Source organism: Ochotona princeps, chromosome 15 (assembly GCF_030435755.1).
Source record: "Ochotona princeps isolate mOchPri1 chromosome 15, mOchPri1.hap1, whole genome shotgun sequence".
In the NCBI taxonomy this organism is placed as follows: domain Eukaryota; kingdom Metazoa; phylum Chordata; class Mammalia; order Lagomorpha; family Ochotonidae; genus Ochotona; species Ochotona princeps.
The window spans coordinates 17,257,212-17,284,185 of record NC_080846.1 but is presented as its reverse complement, the minus strand read 5'-3'; the positions used below and the strand labels follow the sequence as shown (position 1 = coordinate 17,284,185).

The 26,974-nt window shown below is 41.6% G+C and overlaps 2 protein-coding genes across 14 annotated transcripts in view; one reads left to right on the top strand and one right to left on the bottom strand.

Annotated features, from left to right (window-relative positions):
• R3HDM2 (R3H domain containing 2) overlaps positions 1–26,974 on the top strand; it is a 162,421-nt gene that overhangs the window by 67,962 nt on the left and 67,485 nt on the right. For 10 of the 13 annotated variants that reach the window (XM_058673129.1, XM_058673128.1, XM_036492342.2 and 7 more), the window contains one exon: positions 14,204–14,268. The exons of the other annotated variants lie outside the window; for them this stretch is intronic. In XM_058673129.1, coding sequence (XP_058529112.1) covers positions 14,204–14,268 — 65 coding nt within the window. The remainder of the gene's footprint in view (positions 1–14,203; positions 14,269–26,974) is intronic. 13 annotated transcript variants of the gene reach the window in all.
• On the bottom strand, positions 4,750–6,071 carry LOC101522786 (intraflagellar transport protein 57 homolog). Its single transcript, XM_036492468.2, has one exon. The coding sequence runs from the start codon at positions 6,054–6,056 to the stop codon at positions 4,767–4,769; it is 1,290 nt and encodes a 429-aa protein (XP_036348361.2). The 5' UTR covers positions 6,057–6,071; the 3' UTR covers positions 4,750–4,766.

Sequence of the window (26,974 nt, the reverse complement as noted above, 5' to 3'; positions counted from 1 at the left end):
GAGGTTTGAACCAGCAAATGGAATGGAAGATTCTCTTTCTCCCTCCCTCCTTTTGTCTTTATAATTGTGAATTTCAAATAAATTGTTTTTTGAAAAAGGAAATTAAATTAAAAATTAGTAACAGAAAGTCATCTTGAAAAATATTTGAAAGTTTTAAGCACACTCTAAATAAGATATTTGTCAAGAAAAAGTAACAAAAATTAGAAAGTGTTTTTAACAGAATGAAACACAGCATGGTAGAATCCATGAAATGTGGTTAATACAGTACTTAAAGATAAATTTATTACTTTTTAAAAATTATTTTTCAGGATACAGTTCCATAGGCTCAGGGGTTTCCCATTCTGTACTCCTCACCTCTCTCTCCCTGCACTATTTTCCCCGATAATACTATGATAGTATAGTCCTTCAACAACAGAAAGAAGTTCATGATTCTGCTATTTAAGTGTATCATGACATTGTAAGTATAGACAATGGTAGAAAGTCCTGCATCCTGTTGTAAAGATTTTTAAATTAAAAAAAATTTAAAAGATTTTATTAAACATTTTTTAAAACTTGTAACTTTAAATACTTACATTAAGAAGTAGGAAGATTTAGCTTATACCTTAAGAAATTAGAAGAGTGAACTTTTTAGAGGAACAATAAATTATAAAGAAGAAAAATCAGTGAACAGGAAACAGGAAAACAGTAAGGAAAGACTAGTGAAACCATAGCTGATTCTTTATGAAAGATAATAAAAGTTGATAAACTTTTATACAGATATACTAAGAAGGGAAAAGATATGCATCAGTATTAGAGTTGATTCACTGATGATTCTGTAGGGATTCTGTAGGGATTAAAAAAAATAATGGAGTATCCTGAACCATTCTAAGCCAGTAAGTCTGACAGTTTGTTGCCTGGACAGATTCCTTTAAGATGCAAACCGATAAAGCCCAAAATGAAATATAACCCGAATAGACCTCTCCAATTTAGAAGTTGTGGTTGCATTCTTCCCTACAGTCTCAGGTGACTTTACTGCTGCAGCCTACCAACAGTTTAGGGAAGACACACCAGTTCTATACAAACTTTTGAAGAACATGGAAGAAGATTCTTAGATTGCCCTGGATGTCAAAACCGTATGAAGGGGAAAGGCGTTTAGTGTAGCAGTTAAGATGCCTATGTCCCACATCAAACTACTCAGCTTAGAGTTCTGGCTCCAGCTCCTGACTCCAGCTTCCTGCAAACCCTGGGAGGCAGTGCAGACGCTGAAAGTAATTGCGTTCCTGCCATGGTTTGGGACACCTGGTTTGAGTTTCCACTTTTCTTTTTTCTTTTTTTTTTTTTTTTAATTATTTATTATTTAACTTCAGTAATTACATTGTATTATGTGACACAGTTACATAGATACTTGGGTTCTCCCCACCCCTCCCCAAACCCTCCCACCATGGTGGATTCCTCCACCTTGTTGCATAACCACAGCTCAAGTTCAGTTGGAGTTTCCACTTTTCAGCTTTAGTCTCAGCCATGGCTACTGCAAAGGAGTGAATTAGCATATGGGAGCCAGCACGATTTAAAAAATAATAGTAATTAGCATACCAGATGAAGTAAAAAAACCCACAAACCAAGGTTCTTTATGACATGGGCACAAAAATCCTTAACAAAGTGTTAATAAGTTGAATACAGTGAAATATATTAAAAATAAAATGCATGATGTTGGGTTTATCCCAAGAACTCAAGGTTTAAAATTTAGAATTCAGGGGGCCTGATGCAAAAGTATAGTGGTTAAAGGCCTCGCCTTGCACGTGCTGGGATCCCATATGGGCTCTGGTTCTAACCCTGGCAGCCCCGCTTCCCATCCAGCTCCCTGCTTGTGGCCTGGGAAAGTAGTTGAGAATGGCCCAAAGTCTTGGGACCCTGCAACCGCATAGGAGACCTAGAAGAGCTCCTGGCTTCGGATTGGCTCAGCCCCAGCCATAGTGGCCACTTGGGGAGTGGACCATCAGACAGAAGATCATCTTCTCTGTTTCTCCTCCTCTCTGTATATCTGCCTTTCCGATAAAAATAAAATAAAAAAAATTCGGAATTCATCCAAGCAAAGTCACTATTAATAAACTAAGAAAATGACATATGATTTGTCTCAGTAGAGATAGAGAAAGAATTGGACAAAATTCAGCTTAAATTTATGCTCAGAACTCTGAACAAATTAGGAAAGGAAATTTCCTTAATCTGATAAAGTGCATTTAAGAAAAAGTTACAGCCAGTATCACACTTGATGGAGAAATAGTGAATTTTTCCTTGCATGTTTACTGGCATCAGTTCTTCTCACCACAGTACTAATGATTCTGATCAGTGTACTAGGCAGGAGCAAGGATAAAGCAATAAAAAGAATAAGATAGTGTTTCCAACTATTAAGAACAGTGTTGTGTATGTAGAAAATCGCAAGGAATCTATAAAGCTAGAAAAACTAAATTTAGGAAGGCTTTAGCATGAAAATCAGTACATAAAAATGAATGGTACATTTATATATTAGTAAAAGCAATTCTGATATTGAAATTAATAAAAAACACAAATAACATATAAATATGAAATGCTTTTGGCCAGTTTAAAGAGACATGTGTTACGTATCAGAATATCAAAGGCAAACCCCACTGCCTCAGCGTGCAGGGCTTTGTGTGGGCCTTGGGAAGGCGGGAGGCTGTGCTGAGTACGTATCAGAATATCAAATGTGAAATTTTTGCTCTTCCTAGAGTGATTTATTGGTTCAACATAATCCCAGTTAATTGCTATGTTGGTTCTAAGATCTTTCAGGAAGGAGAAAAAATCTAGAATAGGCAAAACAAATTTGTAAACAGAGCTTAAAATTGGAGAACTGGGGCTGGGGTTGTGGTGCAGTACTTTAAGCTGCTGCTCACAGCATCTTGAGCACCAGTTCAAGTCCTAGCTGCTCCACTTTCAATCTAGTTCCCTGCTAATGCACATGGGAAAGTAATGGAAGAATGCCACCCATGTGGTAGGCCTGGGTGGAGTTCCTGGATGCTAAATTTCAATCTGACCCAGCCCCAACCATTATAGCCGTTTGGGACTACAGTATAAATACATGGAAGATAGATTTTTTTCTTTCTCCCTCCCTATAAAATGTGCCTTTCAAATAAATAAAATAAATCTTTTAAAAAGTTGAGCATTTGTAATACCTAATGTTAAGAAGTGCAAAAGATTGACAGTTACGGTGGTATGTGATATTGGTATGAAATAATCAGTGGAAAGAAATAAGGAGTCTAGAAACAGAATTCCATGTTTATGATCAGTTTGTTTTAAAAGATTAATTTTTTATTTATATGATAGAGCTAAAGAGACATAGGAAGTATTTTTACATTTGCTGATGTGTTCACCAAATGAGCACAATTGTTGTGATTACAACAGGATGAAGCCAGCACCCAGGAGCTTCTCCTGGGTTTGGCCTGTGGATGCAGGCACCCAAGCACCAGGGTCATCTTTGGCTGCTTTCTCGGGTGCATTAGCAGGGTGCTGGATTGGTAATGCAGCGACTGAGACGTGAACAGGTGCCTGTATGGGGTTCTGGCATCACAGGCAATGCTTTACCTAGTATAGTACAATGCCACCTCACAAATGGAATCTTAACTTGATCTTGGGTTGGAAGATAAGAACATCAAAGTGTTCAATCTTAGACATTAAAGAAATGCAAATTAAAACCATAAGGAGATAATCACAGCTGTTAAAATAATCAATCTTAAAAAGTGTGACCATGGTAAATGTTTGGGTTGGTTGATTGGTTTTTAAAGATTTACTTATTTGAAAGGCAAGGATACAGAGAAAGATGGAGAGACACAGAGATCTTCCATTTGTTGGTTCACTCCTACGATGGCTGCAATAGCCAGAGCCAGCTAGGCCAAAGCCAGGATCCAGGAACTTCATCTGGATCTCCCTCATGGGTGGCAGAGGCCCAGCCATGTATACCATATTCTTCTTCTTCTTCTTTTTTAAGCTTTATTTTTATTTTTATTGCAAAGTCAGATATACAGAGAGGAGGAGAAACAGAGGAAGATCTTTCGTCCAATGATTCACTCCCCAAGTGACCACAATGGCCAGTGCTGCGCCGAGCCAGAGCCAGGAGCCAGGAACTTCCTCCAGGTCTCCCACACGGGTGCAGGGTCGCAAGACTTTGGGCCGTCCTCAGCTGTTTTCCCAGGCCACAAGTAGGGAGCTGGATGGGAATCGGGGCCACCGGGTTTAGAACCAGCACCCATATGGGATCCTGGTGGGTTCAGGGCAAGAACTTTAGCTGTTAGGCCTCCACACTGAGCCCTACACCATCTTCTTTTGCCCTCCCAGGTACACCAGCAGGGAGCTGAATCAGAAGTGACTAGCCAGGACTTAAACCAACACCCATGTTATATGCTGTCATTGCAGACAAGGGCTTAACATATTGCACAACATCCTTGCCTCAGATTTTAGCAAATGTTAAGTTATGGAGGAACTGGAACTCTCATATGCTGCTGATAGAAAGATAAGATGTACAAATATTTTTTTTAAGATTATTCTTTTTTTTTTTTTTTAGTGATTAGCAACATCTTTATTGAAAATGATAATTTTTGGTTGTTTTTTTATATATATTCAATAGAAAGTCTTTGACCATCATAATCACCACAATATAACGTATATAAATACCTGTAAAAACTCGAACATACTTTAAAATATATTACTGGGAAATCAACAGGAAATCTAAGTTGACATAAAAACTCAACTAATCAGAAGCATGAGAACAGTATATTTTAATAAGAACCGATTGTTGATTCTGGAATAACTGTTGCGTGCATGTCTCTAGTCATGTTGGACTTCTCCTTCAGCTTCGACTGCAGTAAGGTGTGTTCCACAACACCGATCCTAATGTCCATCTGAACTGTTTCTTGCTTCAATTTTGTTAAGCTCTGTTTGATCTTCACCAAAGGAGCACCATCAGTCATGCTGCTGCCCTTTTCTTCCATTTCTTGTTTCACCTTTTCTAATTCTTCTGTAACCTCAGACAGGAGTCTGGTTCTTTCCGTCACGCCACCATTCCCCTGCTGGTATCGTTCCTTTGCCTCACTCAGCTGGGCTTGCGCGGCACGATACTCCTGAACCAAGTGCTCAAGCTGATTGTTGATGTACTTTTCTCGGCTGCCAGTCTTTTCTAGGGTCCTACTAATTTCATTGTGAAGTTTGTCCAAAAAACCCTTAGTCTCCTTTAGAGCAGATTCAATTCCACTTTTATGCTGATGCATTTGATCAACATGAATCCTCCAATCCTTATTGTCAGTCCTAATTGTGACTTTTAGTTGTGGTAGTACACGTTCCACGTCTAGACTCCATTCTGCAGCATCTGTTGTGGGTTCCAAAATAGCTTCTTGTTTGGCAGACTCGTTCATGTCCAAACGATAGGTCTGGGCCTTTAAAACATTGAGATCAATAAAGTTTTCTTCATTATCCGTCTCCTCTTCCACAGATTCTTCATCCACTTTATTTAGTGTCAATTCTGCATCATCTTCTGGAACAGTTTCTTCTTCTAATTCTTCTACTGGGTATGCTGGCCTTTTCCACGTGAAACCAACATATTTTAATGCTTCTTCGGCTAAACAATCAAGAACATAGCATACATGCTCTTCGTAACCTGACTTTAACTTTGAAGGAGGAAAATCTGCTGTTCTCCCCAATGACCGAAGTTCAGATAATATGTTAGATATTGTTGCATTAGGGTCATCGTATTCTTGAGGCTGCTCAAATGGATGTCCTGCTTTGTTAATCAACCAAGCAGCCAGAGTGCAAAACATGTAGAACTGTTCACCAGGGTTTGTAGGCAGTGCAAAATAATGTCTGGATGGGGGCTTCAGGTTGTTCTTCCGGAGGAACTCCTCCTCGTAGTGGAGCAACTTCAGCTTCTCCACCAAGTCCTCCATCACCACAAACATGTGGTAGGCGGCGCCGGGTCCCCGCTCGACGACTACCTCTCCTGCTCCTTCCCCGCGGGGCCGAGATCCCCCATCTTCTAAACCCGACGACGTGACCACTGCCGAGGCCGCAGCCATCGCGGAAGGAAGCAAAGGAGTACTGCCTCTCAGACCCCCGCGGCCTGAGCAGCCTGCGGCGGCGTAGTCTGGGCGGGCGCAATCCGTTACCAGGCGACCGCCCGGTAATAAGATTATTCTTATTGGAAAGTCAGATTTACAGAGAAAGGAAGAGACAGAAAAATCCTGTCTGTTGGTTCACTCCCCAAGAGACTGCAATGATCAGAGCTGAGCAGATGCAAAGACAAGAGCGAGGAGCTTCTTCTGGGTCTCTCATGTGGGTGCAGGGTCCCATGGCTTTGGGTCATCCTCCACTGTTTTCCCAAGCCACAAGCAGGAATCTGGATGGGAAATACAGCAGCTGGAACATGAATTGTTGCCCATATAAGATCCCAGTGGATGTAAGGTGAGGATTTAGCTACTAGGCTATCATGCCATGACCATGTACAACCATTTTGAAAAAAAAAGTTGTTTTTATTTGAGAGACACAGGAGGGAGTACTGTCATTCACTAGTTTGTGCTTGAAATATTCAGAGTGTATGGGTCATGATTGAAGTTGGGAGCCAGGAGCTAAATCCACAACTCCTGGGAGTGGCAGTACACCAATTACTTGAGCCAGCACTGCTACCTCCCTTGCTCTGTGTTAGTAGAAAGCTGGAGTTAAGGCCTAATGCCAGGTGTAGAACCCAAGCACATCCATAATGCATCTTAACTGGTATCTTTTTTTAAAATAGATTTATTTATTTAGTTAGTTCTGAGAAGTTAGATGTAAAGAGAAGAGGAGAGACAAAAAAGGAAGATCTTTTGTCTGATGATTCATTCCCCAAATGGCTGCAGCGACTGGAGATGATCCTAAGCCAGGAGCCAAGAGCTTCTTCCGGTTTTCCCACAAAGGTGCAGGGCCCCAAGGTCTTGGGCCAGCCTCGACTGCTTTCCCAGGCCACAAACAGGGAGCTAGATGTAAAGTTGGGCCACCAGGATATGAACTGGCACCTATATGGGATCCCAGTGCATGCAAGGCGAGGACTCTAGCCACTAGGCTACCAGGTTGGACCCTTCATTGGTATCTTAACTGCTGTTCCAAATGCCCAGGTCTGTTTTCTGATTCTTAGTTAAGAAATTTTTTTTCTTTAAGAAAAATTTCTAAAAATATTAGTTTGACTGGCACAGAGAAAGACTGATCTATCTGCAGATTTTTTACCCAAATGGCCACAATGGCTAAGGCTAGGTCCAGTTAAAGCCAAGAGCTTGAACTGCATCCATGCCTCCCTTGTGGGTAGCAAGGGTCCACATATTTGGAACATCTTCACTTGCTATTCCAGGCACATTAACAAGGAGCAGGATGGGAACTGGAGCAGCCAGTACTCAACACCCTTATGGGATGGCAGTATCACAGGTTACAGCTTAACCAGCTATACCACAATGCTGACCCCAAGCAATCTTCGCCTCTGTTTGGGTTATTTATACTCACCAGTGATATCTTGTGGCTTTATTTTCTGAATTTATGTTTATCCCTAGATAATACAGGTAGTTACTGTGTACATTCCATTTTTCTATTGTTAGAATATAGATGCACTGTTAATTTTAGTACATTGATCTTTATTTCGGCTGAACTTTTAAATGCTATATATGTGGCATTTAAACTCTCTTGTATTCTAGATTTAGAATTTAGGAAAGGTTTGTGTTTTTTTTCTTTTTTTTTTTTTATCACTTATTTATTTGAAAGCAGAGTTAACACAGAGAGATATTCTATCCACTGGTTCACTCCCAAATGGCCACAATGACTGAGGCTAGGCCAGGCCAAAGCAAGGTGCAAGGAGCTTCTTCCGAATCTCCCACATGGGTTGAAGGGGTCCAGAATCTTGGGCCATCTTCTGCTTTCCAGGGCATTTCAGCTGGGAGCTGAAATGGAAGTGAAACACCCTGGGCTTGAACTAGAGCACATATAAGATACAAGCGCTGTAGGCCCTGGCTTAACCCATTGCAGCACCAGAACACTTTGTCTTGCTAATTCTTAAACTTCAGTTCTTGTTTATGGCTTATTCTTTTGTGTAAGCCCTCCCATTCAATATTGAATACAAATGATGATCGTGAGTATGCCAACATCATTCCTATCTCTAGGAGATATTGTTCTTTCCTATTAATTTGTTAGTAATAGTATTGTCTGTAATTTACCAAGTGTCCACTGTGGGTCAGGTACTATGCCAGTGACCAGTTCCTAATTCTTGTATTTTGCAAGGTAAGTAATTGTCCCCATTTTGTAATTTAGGATCTTAAAGGTAGAGAAACTTGCCAGTTCCATTAGTGACCAAAGGATTGGAAATCCACCACTGTTAGCCCTTGTGGCTTTGTTCTATGAAGATTCTCTCAGAAGAGGGAAGTAAAAAGTCATGTTGAAATGAACTGCTGACATTTTTCTGCCTATTATTTCGTCCTCTCTATTCTATAGAAACAGCACATGTTCTTGTTAGAATTTATCAGTCACAGATGCTACTTGTTGGTTGGAGTTCTGAGTCCAGCGATTCAGTTGTGGGGGAATCCCTAAAGAGGCTTTGTCTGAAGTGATCCCAGATCTGACTTGTATGTGCTTGTCAGTATGGGGATTGGCTCAGTCGATCACTCACATCAGCCTATGCACACACTGGTAGTTGCAATTGCTGAGTCAGTTCTGTCTTCAGCCCCATCTCTTACACAAACCACTGGATGATGCGGTCCAGGCCAACCCTGCCCACAAAACACTCAGCCCTCATATACACCTGTGGAAACTGTAGCCTAGTCCAAGCGACCTCCAGTAACCCCACTAGGCCCACCCCCAGCCCTGATTCCTGTGCTTGCCAATATGTACAGCAGACGGGTCAATCTATCTCACATTCCATTCAGCTCTCGTCAGCATCAGTGGGCTTAATTCATTCTAGCTTAATCCAGCTGAACCCACTATCCAGCCCACATTCATGAAGGCAGGTTCTACCACCTGTCTAACCAGGCCCTCCCCAAGCCCTAATTCCTGTGCTTACCAGTGGAAGTGGCAGCCTGTCTTTTTCTCTACTGGACCCACTCACATTCCCAGATCTTACACTGTCCAGTTGGTTCTGCAATCTAGTTCAATAGGATTTGTCTCCAGTCCCAGCACTTCCCTGTTGATGCTGCAGCAAAGCCCAACTAGTCTGCACTTACTCTGACTCATGCATGCACTAGCAGATACAGTCACAAGCCCTGCTTGGCTCTACCCCTAACCCAATTAGTATGCAGGCCAACAGGTGTAGTAGACCTGCCCGGCCTGGTCTGCCCTCAGTCCTAGTTTTCACACTCGCCAGTAGAAGAACCTGTGCTGCTCCCCTACCATGCTTGCACCACCTCCTCCAAGGTCTCATGTGTGCCAGTGAGGGCTTTGGCCCAGTCTGGCGTGGCACCCTCACATTGGTATTTGCCAGCAGGTGCTATGGCCTGGCCTGGCCTGACCTGGTCTGCGCCCAGTTCCAGCTCATGATAGTGGCTGCTGTTGTGGTTCGACCTGGCCTGTCTTGCACCCTGTCCTGATTCTCAGATCTGCCAGTGGGTATTATGAACTGGCCCAGCCTGACCTACCTGCAGACCTGAGCTACACATATGCTGGTGGGTACTCTAACCTGACCTATTCAGCACTGCTCCCAGCCTTGATTCTTATACTCACCTGCAGGAACTGTTTGTGACAGAGGGATTCTCCAAGCTTCTTAATCAGGTCTTCTCCCAGTGGCAAATCTCATGTACACCACTGGATCCTTGCCCAGGCTGACTTAGTCTATCTATCCTGGCAGGTGTTTCATTGATAGAATGTGCTCATGTCTTTTGTATATGTACCCAGTAGTGGGATTTTTGGATCATATGGAAGGTCTATATCTGGTTTCTGAAGGAAGTCTGTGCTGTATTCTACAGTGACTATACTAATCTTTGTTCCTACCAATAGTGTAGAGTTTCCCTTTATCCTTATCTTCATCAGTAATTTTTGCATTTGTCTTAAATGATAGCCATATTTCCACATATATGTGTTATTTACTATTTTCATTTCATAGCATGAAGTACACAGCTTAACATACTGAAATGTTGATTTCTATAGAAAACAATGGAAGGGGCCCGGATCCCATATGGATGCAGGTTCTAATCCTGGCGGCCCCGCTACTAATCCAGCTCCCTGCTTGTGGCCTGGGAAAGCAGTTGAGGACAGCTCAAAGCTTTGGGACCCTGCACCCGCGTGGGAGACCTGGAAGAGATTCCTGGTTCCTGGCTTTGGATCGGCGCAGTACCTTCTGTTGCGGTCACTTGGGGAGTGAATCATCGGACGGAAGATCTTCCTCTCTGTCTCTCCTCCTCTCTGTGTATCTGACCTGGTTCCCGGCTTTAGATCGGCACAGTACCGGCTGTTGCGGTCACTTGGGGAGTGAATCATCAGACGAAAGATCTTCCTCTCTCTCTCCTCCTCTCTGTATATCTGACTTTGTAAAAAATAAATAAATCTTAAACCAAAAAAACAAAGAAGAAGAAATACAAAGAGTTGGTAAGTGTATGAAAAACTGTTCAATATATTTAGATATAAGGGAAATACAAATCAAAGTCATAATGATGTCACTTCATCCCTGCAAGAATAGCTAAATATTTTTTATTTCCTCTTTTTCTATTGTTTTTTTAAGATTTATTTATTTTTATTACAAAGTCAGATATACAGAGAGGAGGAGAGACAGAGAGGAAGATCTTCCGTCTGGTGATTCACTCCCCAAGTGACCACAACGGCCAATGCTGCGCCGATCCGAAGCCGGGAACTTGGAACCTCCTCCGGGTCTCCCACATGGGTGCAGGGTCCCAAGGCTTTGGTCCGTCCTCAGGTGCCCTCCCAGGCAATAACCAGGGAGGTGGATGGGAAGTGGAGCTGCCGGGACATGAACAGGCAGGCGCCCATATGGGATTCTAGTGCATTCAAGGAGAGGACTTTAGCCACTAGGCCACCACGCCGGGCCCTTTGTAATTCTTCTTTTGAGAACTGTTCATTAAGGTCCTTTACCCATTTCTTGATAGGTTGTTTTTTGTTGTTGTTGAAGTTTTCAGGTTGCTGATATAGTCTGTATATTAATTCCTTGTTGGATCGCTGCTTACACATCCCTTGTCCCATTCTGTCTGATGTCTCTTCGTACTGCTGATTATGTTCTTTACTGTGGAAAAGCTTCTGAGTTTGGTATAATCCCATTTTCTAGTCTGGCTTTTTGTTACCTGCGATTTGAGGGGGGGGGGCAGGTCTTATCCAAGACAGTCATCACCTACACCAGTGTCTTAAAGGTTTCTGCTACATTTTCTTCCAGCAGTTTCATAGCTTAAGGCCTTCAGTTTTGATCTTGGGTCCTTTTTGAGTTGATTTTCGTATGTGGTAAGAGTTATGTAACTAGGGCCTGGCGCAGTGGCATAATGGTTGAGGTCTTTGCGTTGAACGCACCGGGATCCCATATGAATGCCGGTTCTGATCCCGGCAGCTCCACTTCCCATCCAGCTCTCTGCTTGTGGCCTGGGAAAGCAGTCCAAAGCCTTCAGACCCTGCACCCTTGTGGGAGACCTGGAAAGAAGTTCCTGGCTCCTGGCTCTGGCTCGGTGCAGCACAGGCCATTGTGACCACTTGAGGGGTGAGTCATCGGATGGAAGATCCTCCTCTCAGTCTCTCCTCCTCTCTGTACATCTGCCTCTCCAATAAAATAAATAAATCTTTACAAAAAAAGTTATGGAACTAATTTCATTCTTTGACATGCATATGTCCAGTCTTGCCAGCATCATTTGTTGAAAGAACTATCTTTTATCCAGTGTGTTTTCTGGGCATTTTTGTCAATAATCAACTGGCTATATATCTTTTCTGGTTCTGGAGCCCTTCCAGTGAGTATTTAGATTTTAGTTGTTAAATTTTTCTGTTCTTAAATTTCTATTTGTTTTTTCTTTACAATCTCTATTTGTTGATCTATTTTGTATTTCTGCTCATTTAAAGACAGTTTGCCCTAACTTGTTGGAGCATTTTTTATGGTCCCTAGCTTAAGTTTGTTAGGCAGTTAATTGCAGTGTCTGTAGTGTCCTGATGTTTTGACCATTCCTTTCTTTTCCTATACAAATTCAATTTATCTTAATTCTTCATGTAAATTTAGGCTGGTCATACACTACAAATTTTTGATGTTATGAATGCCTTGGATTTTCTTTAAATTCTGTAGTGAATGTTGAGTTTTTGTATAGCACCCATTTGACCTGGTTGGGTTGAGCTTGCAAGTTCTGACTTGCTCTGATAGAAACACAAGTGTATAGGAAATGGTGTGTTTGAATGAATGAGTACCTGTGTCTTTATGACAGGTGTTATTATTTTCACTAGGATGCCTGGACCCTAGCCATGTTATTTTGTGCAGTTTCAGACCTTACCTCACCTGTACAGGGATTATTACCACCTTTCCTTGGAGTCTTAGAGATTGAAATCTGAATGTCGTGCCCTAGTTTGCTATCCCAGAGCCTGGCATACTTTATAGAATTACTACTCCTTTTTCCTGTTCTCTCTCTCTCTTTCTCTCTCTCTCTTTTTTTCTTTTTTACCAGTTCCTCTGTCTGTCTATATATCTATCTATCCTGTATATCTATCCTAGTAAGGTGACTTCATGGCTTTCTTATTCCCTTATTATATAGCCAGTCTTCTCTGCATTCTTTGGTGGCAAATACAGGAGAAGGAATATACTGCCTGCTTTCTGCCCCAAAATGAAAAATGGTTTTACTAAATATAGCTCGCTGGAAAGACATTCTCTGTAACTAGATTTGGTCTTTTTCACCTTTCCAGCATCCGAGCCAATAGCTTTTAGGCAGACTCTTTCCAGCTTTAATGATTCTGCAGGTGAGAAAAAGACCAGGTAAATTGAAAGGTGAACTTTGAATTCAGTGTGTGTCCTCATTTCATTTTTCCTCACTAAAAGATTATTTTGGTGTCTCAACATATGCAGCAAAAAAGGAGCTGCTGCTGTGTCTTTAAAAGCTGTCCTCAGTGCTATGTGGAGGCAGGCATGCCACTGAAGTACTTGAATGAGAAAAGGTTGGGGTGGAGGTTGCATTTGCAGCCTTTGTATGAGTGTGGCAGCGAGTATATGTTCTAGGGTGGCTGTTGGTAGAGCTCTGAATAACATCTTTCTGAACAGCTGGGCCATGGTTGGCTTCAGAGCTGCTTCTCAGAGCAATTAGCTTGCTGGAGATGCAGCAGCAAGGATCAGTAGCATTTCATTCAAGGGTGAAGGGAGCGGGAGGGCTTGTGGGTGGGGGTGGGGAGAAGAGGCACAGGTTTCCAAGAAGGAATTTCTTCCGGCAAAATTCTGGCAGAACAGATTCTTACAGTGAGATCTCCATTAATAATGTGAGCTTGCTGTTGGTGTAAGTGCAGATCCATCTGTGGTGAGTTTTGGATAATTTTCTTCCTTTTATAAAAGTCCTTGAACTCCACAGATTAGCTAGGAACAAAACTGCAAAGATAAGTGTCTTTTCTGTCTCAGTCGATTTACCTGGATAATTCACACAAGGAAAATTAGAAAATTTTCACGTGTTAAATTGTGTTAGGATTTTATTAGCATTTTTATTATTTTTTTTAGCATTTTTAATCTTTAGAACATTTTAAGGAGTAGGTTTGCCAGAACTTTTACTCTGTTCAAATGTCTTTTCATGGCTATTTCAAGCAATGCTTCATTCAGATTTAGTTTATGAGAACCGTGGTGATTTCTGTTCTCTTGGGTGATGCTGTTGACGCACATTGCAGGAAGCAGGGAATCCCCTATAAATATCCTTCACTGTGTCGTTACCCAGCAGTCCACACCCGGCTGGTGAATATGTCTTTCTGTCCTATGTCTTTATGTAACTGTCCCCTAGTCTGTAAATGTGGTAAGGAAAAATATGTCGCCGTTGCTGTGTCTAGGGAGCTTTATTGATTAAAAACATCCTTAGAAGAATTTGTTATACCTTTTTTGCTAAAACATACCTTTTGATGTGTTTAAATTGTCACATGAATTCCCTCTGGTTTAACTGATTGTTATATTGGATTATTTGTTTCTTGTAATTGACTTGTTTTTGTTTGCTGGCTTTGGTTTCTAAAGAGTGCGGAGATGGGATTCCCTCTACCTCCAGTGACGTAGTGATTTTGTTTGCAGTCTTTTTCTTCTGAAAGGGAGGGGACGGAGAAAAGGAAGAAGAAAAATCCATCTGAAGCTGTGCGGTGCGTTTTCCCATCTATGACTTGATAATGATAACTGGGTATCATTGAATAGAACTGAAGCCAAAGTGGGATGTTTTAATGATAGGGGTGCTATTTTGTTTGTTTGCTTTTAAAATAGGCTCAAACAAAAGTCAGGATTGCTGAAACAGGATGCCTATATTAACCCTATGTGTCCTGCTATTCGTGGATTTTACCTGTTTCTAAAAAGGGAAGGAAAAAGAGTAGATAAGTAGTTTCTGGAACCTAAGATTCCTTAATAATTATAGGTTGAGTTTTAGAATTTTCTGTTTTGTTTGCTCTGCTCCTAATCAGGTTGTTTGTATGCTGTTTCTCAGACTTCAAAAATAACTAGCTATATTAAATTCTGTGTTTAGAATAAAATTCTAATTTTGAATATATATAGCTAAAGGAAAGTTTTAGGAAGAAATTGTTAGATATCACCTTCTGTGTTAGCATAACAGCCCCACCCTATTTTTTTCTGGATTGAGTGCTTGGACTTCCAGTTCCATTCCAAGCAACTCCATTTTAATACTGCTCATCTCTAGAGCAGTACCTGCAGAGGTCAGTTTGAAAAATCAGTAGACTAGAGAGCCTGGGGAAATTGAAGGGTTGCCCCTGTGGTTGTGTGTTTGGATAGTATGTGTTAAGAAGTGCCTGTGTAATTTGCTTGTTTATTTTCTATCTTGATTTTCTTTTCTCTGCTCTCATCTATCCTAAATTCTTTACGTGAAGTAAAGAAAGTAATAATGTTGCTTTCCAGCTTATGTTTTATAGTATTTTTTCCTATGGTAGCTCAATTTTACTAATATTTATTTCAATTACAAGTATTTCGAATTAACAAAATTAACTATTTAGAAAGAAGTGGAGGAGAGGAACAAGAAAAAGGAGCATAATTCTGGGGTGAATGGAAAGCATTCGCAAAGAATAGCCTATTTAAACGGTTGTCAGAGATTGGATCTATGAGGGTTAAAAGAAGTTTCACCACATCTTTACATCTTGATATTACAGCAAATATGTGGATAATTTCTTGCTAGCTTTTCAGGAAACCCCTGTGGTGGACAACCCTCATTAATCGTTGCTGGGAGACTGCTCTGACGTCACTAGGAGCAGTTCCCTGTCTGCAACTAGGCCAGGAATAGCCTTTGAGGGGGAAGAAAGCTGCTGTGGTATTAAAAGATGATGATTTTGTTAACTTGCTTTTCCTTCCATTTGTTGTTAGGTGGGACAAACCTAAAGTCTTTCTTAAATGCCTTAGTAATTACTAAGGGAAAAATTACCAGAAGGTTGTTTTATTTCAACTGAAAATACCTCCTTTTTTAAATCTTTGTTTTTTTAACCAGCAAGGTTTTGGAAAAGGTCAAAGAAAAACAAAGCTGGAAAATTTAGAAAAGGAATATTCCAGTTTCTTTTCTTCCCTACACCCCCTTTATTTATTTATTTATTTATTTATTTATTTGTTGGAGGAAGGAAGCATAACATATTGCAAAGCATATTTTAGTATCACTGTATTAAGGATCATTAAAAGTTTATATATAGTACAGGAACATTCTGGCAAAATTGATAAAAACCATTTCTTTGTCTAGGATTTACTATATATCCCTAATTCTCTGTGATGTCCTCCTTCCTCATTCCCGCACCACACCCGTTTTATTTTATGACCTGTCAATAGCTTCTGGATTCTGCAATTAAATTCTAGCTTTGATATGACTTTGGGCAAATTATTTAACCTCTCCATTTCTTCATGTGTACAGGAGGATAACAGTGCCCATCTCCTAGGGATGTCATCAGTATTAAAACAATTAATATGTGTAAAACCTTTAAGAAAATTCCTGATCATTCTAGGACTATTGTTACTAACCATTATTATTGGAAAATGAGAAATTAAATAAGATTATATGTTGTGTTGTGTTTTCAGTTCACATGCAATTTCTGAGGAAGCCAGAAGAGATTTTCAACCCACATAGTTACTTAGTTTTTAAAATGACTCTAAGCATAATATTAATATTTAAATTCAATATTATTTTTGGAAGTATTTTTTTGTAATTTAATACTCAGAGACCAAATTATGAGCATATGTTTCCTACGAAGATAGCAGATTTCTTTTTCTTTCTTGGCCATCATTGACATTTTGACTTTTACTAATGATGGTTGGTTTGGGAAATTTGTTTGTTTGTTTAACTTTCTGCAATTGATTCTGGTCTGCTTTCAAATTCTATGATGTTTGCCTTTGATGGCGACCTCAATTTCTTTTGCTTTTCCATGTGTGATTTGATATCTTCATATATTTGTGGAAGTGTAAATTTTACATGAAGTAGTATGTGTGTGAAGATGGCTCAAAATTACTATAGTATAACGAAAGTCTAGGACTTTAAGTGGACCAAAGATCGTAGAACATACTCAGATTTCCAGTGTCCCCATCCCCTTCTTTTAATTCCATATTAAAGACTTGGAGTGATGTTTTTTTTTATTTTTTTGAGGATTTGCATTTTAAATTTCTTACTAAACTACCAAAGTACTTTCACAAGAGCCAAGTGATGTGTGAGACATTAATAGCAAAGGAAGTATCTCATGTGTAACTTTTCATTATTTCTTCACTATTACTTTTCTTTGGTTGAGGAAACTAAATGAATTTTTTATGAATTTTTTAAGCTCCAAAATTCTTTTCTTTTTTTTTTTTAATATTTATTTATTTATTTTAATTGTAAAGGCAAAGTTACAGAAAGAAGGAGAGACAGAGAGAAAGAACTTCTATCTGCTGGTTCACTCCCCAAGTGGCTGCCATGGCCGGACCTGAGCCAATCCAAAGCCAGGAGCGTGGAGCTTCTTCACAGATCCCATGTGGGTGCAGGGTCCCAAAGCTTTGGGCTGTCCTCGACTGCTTTCCCAGGCCACAAGCAGGGAGCTAGATGGGAAGTAGAACAGACAGGATACAAACTGGCACCCATATGGGATCTCACTGGATGCAATCTGAGAATTTATCCACTAGGCTACTGTGCCGGGCTCTAGCTCCAAAATTCCTGAATATATTTATACTAAAGAATTTATGAATATGTAAAATATAGAATATTCATTACAACATTGTTATAAAAATTAATGGATTCCTGAATTGCTACCTAGTAATAGGGAAATGGTTAAATAAATTACAATACTTACATGCAGTAGAACATTAGTTAGCTGCTAAAATAACTTTATGTTAAAAGTTATTAGATATAAGAATGATTTACAGGGCTTGGCAGCGTGGCCTAGTGGCTAAGGTCCTCGCCTTGATCCCGTATGGCCGCTGGTTCTAATCCCGGCAGCTCCACTTCCTCTCTATCTCTCCTCCTCTCAGTATATCTGACTTTGTAATAAAAATAAAATAAATCTTTAAAAAAAAAAAGAATGATTTACAGAGAGGAAAAAAAGATCTGCCATCCTCTGGTTCACTGTAACAGCCAGAGTGTAGTCAATCCAAAGCCAGGAGCCAGTAACCAAAAGCAGGAGACAGAAGCTGGGAACTTTTTACGCATCTGCCATATTGGTGTGGGAAGGGAAGTGGAGCAGCCAAGACAGAAACTAGCCCCTGTTTGGGAACCCCAGTACTTAAACAGTGAGGATTTAGCCATTGAGCCACTGTGCTGTGCCTGATTATGGTTTTAGTAGTTGAAAAAAGAGTGATAGAAATACACCGTCATCAAAATTATTGGAGAGACAGACATTGTGATGCAGTGGTTAAACACTGCTTGGGATGATTCTATATCAGGGCACTTTGTCAAGTCACGGCTACTCCACTTTTTTTTTAATATAGTTTTTTATTTTGATAATCTTGCATAGTTGCTTAGGGTTATAGGAAAGTGGGTAAGGCCATTGTTTCCACACTAATATCATTTTCTTTTTTTCTATATCTGGGGTCAGGGGAGAAACACAGGGAAAAGCTTCACCCAACCTCCCTCCCATCCCAGATCCCTGATGTGGGACATGCTCCAAGGGTGCTGTTCAAGCAGTTTTCATAGTTCAACAGTTCTGAATTACTGCCAATCTCGCCATTCCATGCACGATGAAATCTCTTCAGAATCCAGTGGCTGACATAGTCTCTTCATGGTTGAGGTTCTGAGATCAGCAGTTCAGTTGGAGGGATCCCCAGAGAAACTTTGTCTGAGGTGATCCAAGACCTGATTCTTGTGTGTGCTTGCCAGTACAGGGTCCGGCACAGTCTGTTGCCCCAATCAGCTTATGCACATTCTGGTTGTTTCAATTGCTGGGTCAGTTCTGTTTCCAGGCCTGTCTTCTACGCAAACCAGTGTGTGTTGCAGTCCAGCCTGATCCTACCCTCTTCATACTGGGCCCTCCCGCAAACCAGTGGGAGCTGCAGCCTAGTCAGGGCAACTCCCCCAGAACTCCTACCAGACCTGCCCCCTACCCTGATTCCCATGCTTGCCAGTATGTGCAGCAGACTCGTTCAGTCTGTCCCACATCCCATTTAGCTCTCATACATGTCATTGGGCACTGAATCCTAGTTCAACTCAACCAACCTGCTATTCAGACCACACACATACCGGTGGATGCCTTTCTGTCTAGCCACCCCTGCCCCTGTCCTGGTTTTTGTGCTCTCCAATGGGAGTGGTAACCCAAGAGGGAGGTGCCCACTATATCCTCCCTCCTAGGCCACTCCCACTCCCGGATTATGCGCTGTCCAGGTGGTTCTGGAGTTTAACTTGACAGATTTAGCCCCCAGTGCCAGCCTCTGCCAGTTGATGCTGTGGCAAAGCCCAAACAACCCTCACCCACTCTAATTTTTGTTTGCAGAACAGTCAGAACAGTCTGCCGAGCCTGGCTTTTCTCTGATCTAGCTCACATGAGGCCCACAGGTGTTGTAGCCTTGCCTGGTCTGGTCTGCCCCCATCCCAACTCATGCTGTCCAGTGGGAGTGGTTGTCCAGCAGGGGAGCCCACATTCCCCCTGCTGGGTTTTTGCCCCTTCCCTCCCTGGTTCTCATGTGTGCTGTTTTGTTGCGGCCACATCTGGTACTACTCATGTGCACTGGATTGTATCGTGACCGAACCCGGCGGGCCCGACCCACACTCTGTTCTGGTGCTCAGATTTGCCAGCGGGTGATGTGAACTGGTTCAGCCTGCTCTGCCCCCCACCTATGCCAAATGTATGCCAGTGGGTATTTTTCTCTTGTCTGGTCTGTGCTGCTCCCTGTCATGGTTCTTGCACTCACCTATACGGATTGTGTCCTGCCAGAAGAGTTGCCCAGGCTCCTCCATCAGAACCTCTCCCAATGCCAGATCTTGCGCCCATTGGTGGGTCCATGGGCCAACCCTACTTACTCCACCTCCTGTCCTGGCAGGAACAGTGGCCTTTCCTTGCTGGCCTTCAACCCATTCCAGTTCTTACTATTGGATGTTCCAGCCCAGCCAAGGCTTTTCCATACTTCGACTCTGCTCACACATGGCTTAGTAGGGGCAGAGACCTAACCTAGTCTGTCCTGTATCTATCCAGGTTCTCAGAGCCCCAGTTGGTGCTGGAGTCTAGCCCAGTTAGTTGCTCCTAGTCCCAGTTTACACTTGTACCAAGGGAGATTGCAGCTATATCCAGACCAGAACGCAGCCCTCACTATGGCCCCCACACTCACCAGTGGGAACCCCAACCCAGTAAGGGTGTACTTTCACACCTCCCTAACTGGTTCTATTCTTAGCCCTAGATTACGTGCTTACCAGTGTTTGCTCTGACCCTGTTGGCTTAGCTCCTCACCTGTCTCAGCCTTTGCCTTCGATGCTGTGGCCTAGTATCCCTGGCTCATGCAGAGCAGTTGGTGTAAGAGCCTAGCTCGGCATGACCTGTGCTCCATCCTGATTTCTGTTCTTCCTTGTGAGTTAAGGTTTGCTTGGCTCTACCTGGTTCGCCCCCTTCCAGTTGCAGCCCGGCCCACCTGTTCCAGGATGCACATTCAGGTGCTGCTGCCTTGACCTGCCCAGACGTTGTCGGTTCCTTTACTCATAAATAATGACAGGTTCCATGGTCACACCTAGCTCAGCCCGTCAGCACCCCAACTTGTGAGCTAACCAGCAGAACTTGTATTTCCACAGGGTTGGGCCCACACTTCCCCCACAGAATCTACTCCCAGAAATAGTTCTCTTGCATGCTGGTTAGTGCCTTGGCCCTGCCAAGTGTGACCCATCCTCTGTTCCACCAATCAGTCAGATACTGGTACCTAGCCCTGCCAGACAGGCCCCCAGCCATTGTTTTCATGTGGACTGGTGTGTGGCAATCAGTGATACTCTATGCTAACAGCCCATCTCAGGATTCCCATGTGGGCTGGTGAATCAGTCTGGCCCAAATAGATCTCTCCCCTCCAAAGCACCAGGTCTCAGTCCCCATGCTTGCCAGAAAGTTCCATGACCACATTGCTAGGAATCACCCAGGATTCATCCCTCACCTACACTCACATTGGCCTTATCCATGGCTGTCCCTAGGCAACAATTATATACCCTCAAGACCCCAGAGCTCACCGCTGGGCAGTCAGCAGGCAGAGCCTGGAGCCAAAATTAGAAGCACTGGCCGCCCAAAGTTTAGGACATGGTCACCACTTGGCAGCAGTGACCATGGCCTGAGTCCCCAGCATTAGGTCCAGCCTGGCTGGGGCACCCCCTGCAACAGCCATGTTGCAAGAGGCTCCTTTCGCCCCAGCCCCACAGCTGAACCGCTACTCCACTTCCGATCCAGCTCCTTTTTAATGCACTTGGGAAGCAGAAAATGATGGTCCAAGTGTTTGAGTTCCTGCTGCCTATTTGGAAGACTTGAAAAGTTCCTGGCTTCTGGCCTTGGGCTGGCCTAGATAGTTGTTGTGGACGGAAGCTTCCATGGATGGAAGATTCTCTCTCTCTCTTTCTCCCTCTCTCCTGTCATTCTGTCTTTCAAATAAATAAATGTATCTTTTAACAGGGTATTGCATATACAAACTTTTCCAATTAGAAATTCCATGCAAATACAGAAACAAATTTTAGAAAGACATACCTCAAAACATTGTTATTAGTGACAGTTATCTCTGTGCTATAGATTATGAGCGGTGTTGTATTTAGAGAATACTGTAGTAATTTTCTGATCATATATATATATATTAAAGATTTATTTATTTTTACTGCAAAGTCAGATACAGAGAGGAAGATCTTCTGTCCGATGATTCACTCCCCAAGTGAGCGCAACAGCTGGTGCTGTGCCAGTGCAAAGCCAGGAGCCAGGAACTTTCCTTCAGGTCTCCCACACGGATGCAGGGTCCCAAGGCTGTCCTCAACTGCTTTCCCAGGCCACAAGCAGGGAGCTGAATGGGAAGTGGAGCTGCCGGGATTAGAACCGGCGTCCATATGGGATCCCGGGGCGTTCAAGGCAAGGACTTTAGCTGCTAGGCCACAACACCGGGCCCTATATTTAAATTTTTTAATTTAAAGTTTCTTTTTTTAAAAAGAAAAGATTTATTTATTTTTATTACAAAGTCAGATATACAGAGAGGAGGAGAGGAATATCTTCTGTCCGATAGTTCACTCCCCAAGTGAGCCGCAACAGTTGAAGCTGAGCCAATCTGGAGCTAGGAGCCAGGAACCTTTTCCAAGTTTCCCACGTGGGTGCAGGGTCCCAAAGGTTTGGGCCATCCTCAACTGCTTTCCCAGGCCACAGGCAGGGAGCTGGATGGGAGGTGGAGCTGCCTGGTTTAGAACCGGTGCCCAAATAGGATCCCAGGGCGTTCAAGGTGAGGACTTTAACCATTAGGCTACACTATCACGCCAGGCCCTAATTTAAAGTTTCTATTGTTGGTATCTGAAAGTAAAATTTTAGATTCTGTTGAATTCAGATAAACATGATGTCCTCCATAAATTTGGAGCCTAGTGTTTGAAACACAATAAATGCTCAATAAATTAAACTGCTGTTGGTGTTATTTTAGAAAGATAACCTCCTACAGAAGAACGATAAACGTCCTTCGGGACCAGGGAGGAGAGCTTTCTCTGGTCCAAGCCTGGCTCCAGCTCTGGACCCCCACCCTCCCTCGCAATGACCATCAGGATCTCTCCGAAAACCCCTCATAGCAAACAAACAACCATACAAACTAAAAAAACCTAAAATAAATAGACAAACAACAAAAAGTAGAGCTTGGAATTTGATAGGAAAGAGCTGGCGTGGATTGGCTCATGCCTCACTGGGTGGGACACAAAGATTAGTCACTCTTCACCATGGTGTTGGGGATTTCCCTGCACAAACCCCCCCCCAAAAAAAATGTTCTGCACCTTAATTGTCGACAAATGTCTTGTTAGAGTTACAAGCCAGTCTAGATTACCCTAAAATCTGCCAAGATCAGCAAAATTATACTTCAACACAACAAATGGCTAAATACTAAAATGAAATAGACACGAGACAGCTGAATGGTACCTTATAGCCATTTTAAGGTATATAGCAGCCGGTCCTTTATATAAACTAAAATTGAAATGTGAATGGGCTAATCATAGGTTGTGGTTAAGAACTTGCTTTTTTTTTTTTTTTTTTAGCATACTGGTTACTCATAACCATGTCAATTCCATAGTGTTGCAAACTGCTGTTGATGTTATATTGGGACTCTTAATTGACTGGGATGATATTCTACCAGCTCTAACTTCAGACCAGAAATGGTCTCCCCAAGAAACTGTTCAACCCATCTGGACAACAAGTAGCTGGACTCTATGCTTGGTATATGTATGCAAGGAAAGAATCTTGATTGAATTTGAACTGTAATACTACATCAAGGTGGAGGAATCCACCGGGGGAAGGGGCGTGGGGGGGGGATTCCCAGAGCCTATGAAACTGTCACATAATGCAAAATAATTAATAATAAAAAACCAAAAAAACAAAAAACAAACAACAAAAAAAGAAAGATAACCTCCTGTGATAAGAACCTAGGACTTTCATATTAGCAGATAAGCAGCATTGAGAAAATATTCCTTCCAGCTTTTTCCTTTGCTGAGATCCTTAAATGGACTCTTGTATATATTAACTGATCCAGAAAAAAATAAACAAATATTTATAGGAATACAGCAAATGTTTTGTGATGTTATAGAGGAAATTTAATGTGTGAGAGGCCTAATAAGGGCTTTCTTTGCAGTGACTTTTTTTTTTGTTTTACTTATTTTCACATTAAATGGAGATTTATAGGGAGAAGGAGAGAGACAGGGAGAGATGGAGGGAGGAAGAGAGAGAGAGAGACGGGGAGAGAATCTTTCATTCACTGGTTCACTCCCAAAATGGCTGCAGTAGCCAGAGCTGAGCTGATCGGGAGCTTCTTCTGGGTTTCACATGTGAGTGCAGGGGCCCAAGAACTTGAGCCACCATTTTCTCAAATCATAAGCAGGGAGCTGGAAGGGAAGTGAAAAAAATTGGTTCACAAACTGGTGCCCATATGTGATACCCGTGCTGCTGTAGGCAGAGGATTAGCTTGCTAAGCCACTGTGCTGGCCCGTGCAGTGACTTTTTGTTTTTTTCAATAGTTTTATTTTTTTTCTGCTACCCGTTTTAAGAATTCTTGGGAAATTTAAAACAGTTACAGAAAAGATTTTCTCAGTTCTCAGAATTTCTGGAATTCTGTTTATTTTGTTGTTAGTCTGCCCTTGTGGGTCCTTTGGAACTCAGCATTGACAAAAAGATCTACACATCCGTGTACTTTGGAACTGGAAAGTGAGTCAGGCACATAGGAAATTATATTTAGTATGTAAAAGCATATTGGAAATACTTGTTTTGGTATTTTATTGGATAGTGAGATCAGATTCTTAATTCTATGCTACTTTATTCATATTCTTAAGGTGGTTTGACTTAATTTTTTGTGTTTTTTTTTAAACTCATGATGTTTTAAAAGCAACACAGATTCAGAAGAAACTGTTCTTTCTATGTTGATCTTTGTTGAACTAGCACATTCAGTCCTGTCCTCTCTGGTAATGTTGGGCAGCAGCAGTCAACCACCTGACTGGGAGGGGAACCAACCATCGCTCTGCATGCAATGTGCCATGGTACTCAGAAGTGATGTTCAGCATATTAGGTGTCTTAAACAGATTTTTAACTTATTCTACTTTAATATAATGATGGGTTTATTCAGTCCAAACCCCTTTGTAAGTCAGAAAGCATCCTTGTGACTTGTACAATAAATGCATGTTCAATAACTAGACACTAAAAATGGCTATAGTTTCTTCATGCCATGACCTTGTGCCTGAAATCAGTTTTTCTTCTGTGATACAAATTAGAATTACATATAATATCACTGAGCTGTGCACTTAAGGATGATCAATATATATGTTTTATGGTTACAAACTTCATGTGTTTATTGCAGTTTTTACGAAGCTCACAGCAATGTGAGCCAGATAAAAATGCTGTTTCCAAGCTAGTTTTGACCCTAGCATCTCAAATTCTGTCTGTCTGGTTCCCACACCTGACTCTTCACTGTGTAAAGGCAGGGCTGGGAGTGGTTGTGCAAATGATCCCATCAGTTATTATTGGAGAAAGCCTGGCAGGAAGGGTGGATAGCTTGTAATATGCCAGGAAGGTTTTTGGAATATTAATGAACATCACTGTAGAAAATGGTGATTTTTTTGTTGTTACTTCTGTTGTTTTGGTGTTTATTTTTGTCTAGTTTCTTTGTCTAATTTGTAGCTATCTTGTTCCCCCGTTGTTTCAAGCAGATCTGTGGTTGAAGGAGAGGGAATGGCAGCATTTGACACATGAAGAGCATGTGTCCGTATTGCTTCATTTGGAAACAGCAACTTTTTCTTTAAAAATGTTGGCAGGGTTGGGGTGGAGTGCTATGCAGTGAAGACAACAGGCAGAACAGAATTTTGAGGACTCTGTAAGCTGAGAACATGCAGCGTAAGGGCCCACAATTTTAGATTTGTTGCACATTTTAACATTAAAAAAAGTTGCAAGAAAAAGGGTAACAGTCATATATTACAACCTTTGATTGTGTCTGTATCTGGCGGCATGGGAAGCTTTAATCTTGTGATCTTAATAGGCATCTCTCCCTTTTGCTAATCCTTCTATCCTAGTGTTAGTTTCCTGGTCATTCAAAGATTCCTAACTTCTCCAATAAAATGGAATGAAAACAGGGAAAAATCTCCAGAACTTTTGGGGTCTCATATTATGTACTTAGACTCATCACCATTGCTTTTCATCCCTCAATCCCACACACACACAGAGTCCATTTTTTGTATACCAGAATGGCAGCATTGCTTATTTGTCTACTTGTAGAGACGATTCACTGACAGTATTTACAGCAGTTTCTGAGGAAAATGCTTTACTTTAAAAAAAAAAAAAAAGGCAGAAGAAATCTCATCTTGTAGCTCTTAGTGATAGCGCCTGTTGCCATGGAGTCTGGGATCAGATTGGCTGACCCAGGGGCCAATCAGCAGATAGAACATAGAACACATTATCATTTAACCTTGCAGAATTCACTTACTCAGTGACACATGATATTAATATCCTGACTACATACAGAGCTATGAAATAAAATGTTTCAGGATTGATGTGTTTTTCTATTCTGTCAAAATACGTTGTTGAATATAAACAATGGAATTCTAAGTCAGTGTGATTTGACTGGGAATGGATGAGGCAGGAAACACCTACTACCTGTCTGTGGATTGAACTGCTGCTGCAATCAGCTGGACTTGGGCCAGACATGGTCTGACCATGGCCTTTCAGGCCAAAGGAGATTTGGCTTTACATATGGAGTGGTCTTGTTTCTTTGGGTAGTTCTAAAGCAAAGTTAGAAATGAGGAACTTTCTTTGTGCTTATTTCTGCTTCTTTCTCTTTCACTCCTGTACGTTAGTTTTCTATCGTTATTATAGTTGCCATGTTAATTGGTTTGAAAAATAGAGGATGAGCCAGAGGTAGCTTTCAGGCTTTCTGTCTGCACTTCACTGGCTTGTTCACTGACCTCAAGGTTGGTTACCCTCTCCCCAGCTCCTTTTTTTTTTTTTAATAATTATAAATCATTGATTTATTATTTGGACGAGAAAGTACTCTTCATCTGCTCTCTCGCCCCACAAACATCTGTGACAACAAGCCTGGGATCCAGTTCCCTGAACTAGTGCCAGCTGCCTCCCAGGTGCAAGTTATCAGGAAGCTGGTAAAGTGGGACTGGAACTGGGACCCAAAGCCTGCCACTGCAATGTAGGACACAGGCGACCTGAATATCATGTTGATTACTACACTGGATGACTGCCCAGTGATGGGGTCTCACAGCAATTCACGGTGTGTGCTTTCTCCCTCTGTGTTACTCTAGAGCCTAAGAGTGCCTCATTCTCACCAAGACAATTCCTGCTTGAGATCTTGTAAATGTAAGAAAGAAAGATTGTGTCATGTATTCTTTTTATGTCACACATTTTGGAAAAAATATGATAGGTATTCTATGCTCTCCCAACATTCTTGTATTTATACAGCTGAAGGGATTAAAAGGGTACCCTAAGAGGGCCAGTTTATCCTCTTTTGAGTCATTCAGTCTCCATAAGTAACATGTGAAATTTTCATTATAATATCGCTTCTGACTTAAGAAAAAATAAACACACTTTAGATTTGTCTCTTACATAAATTGATTAACTTTTGTGGAGGAAGCCTAATGGTAAGAAAAAGGGATAAGGGGCTATAGTGATTTGTGTTATGGTGTGTTTAAGCCACCACTTGCAGTGTCAGCATCCTATATGGAAGTAAAGATTGGCTTCT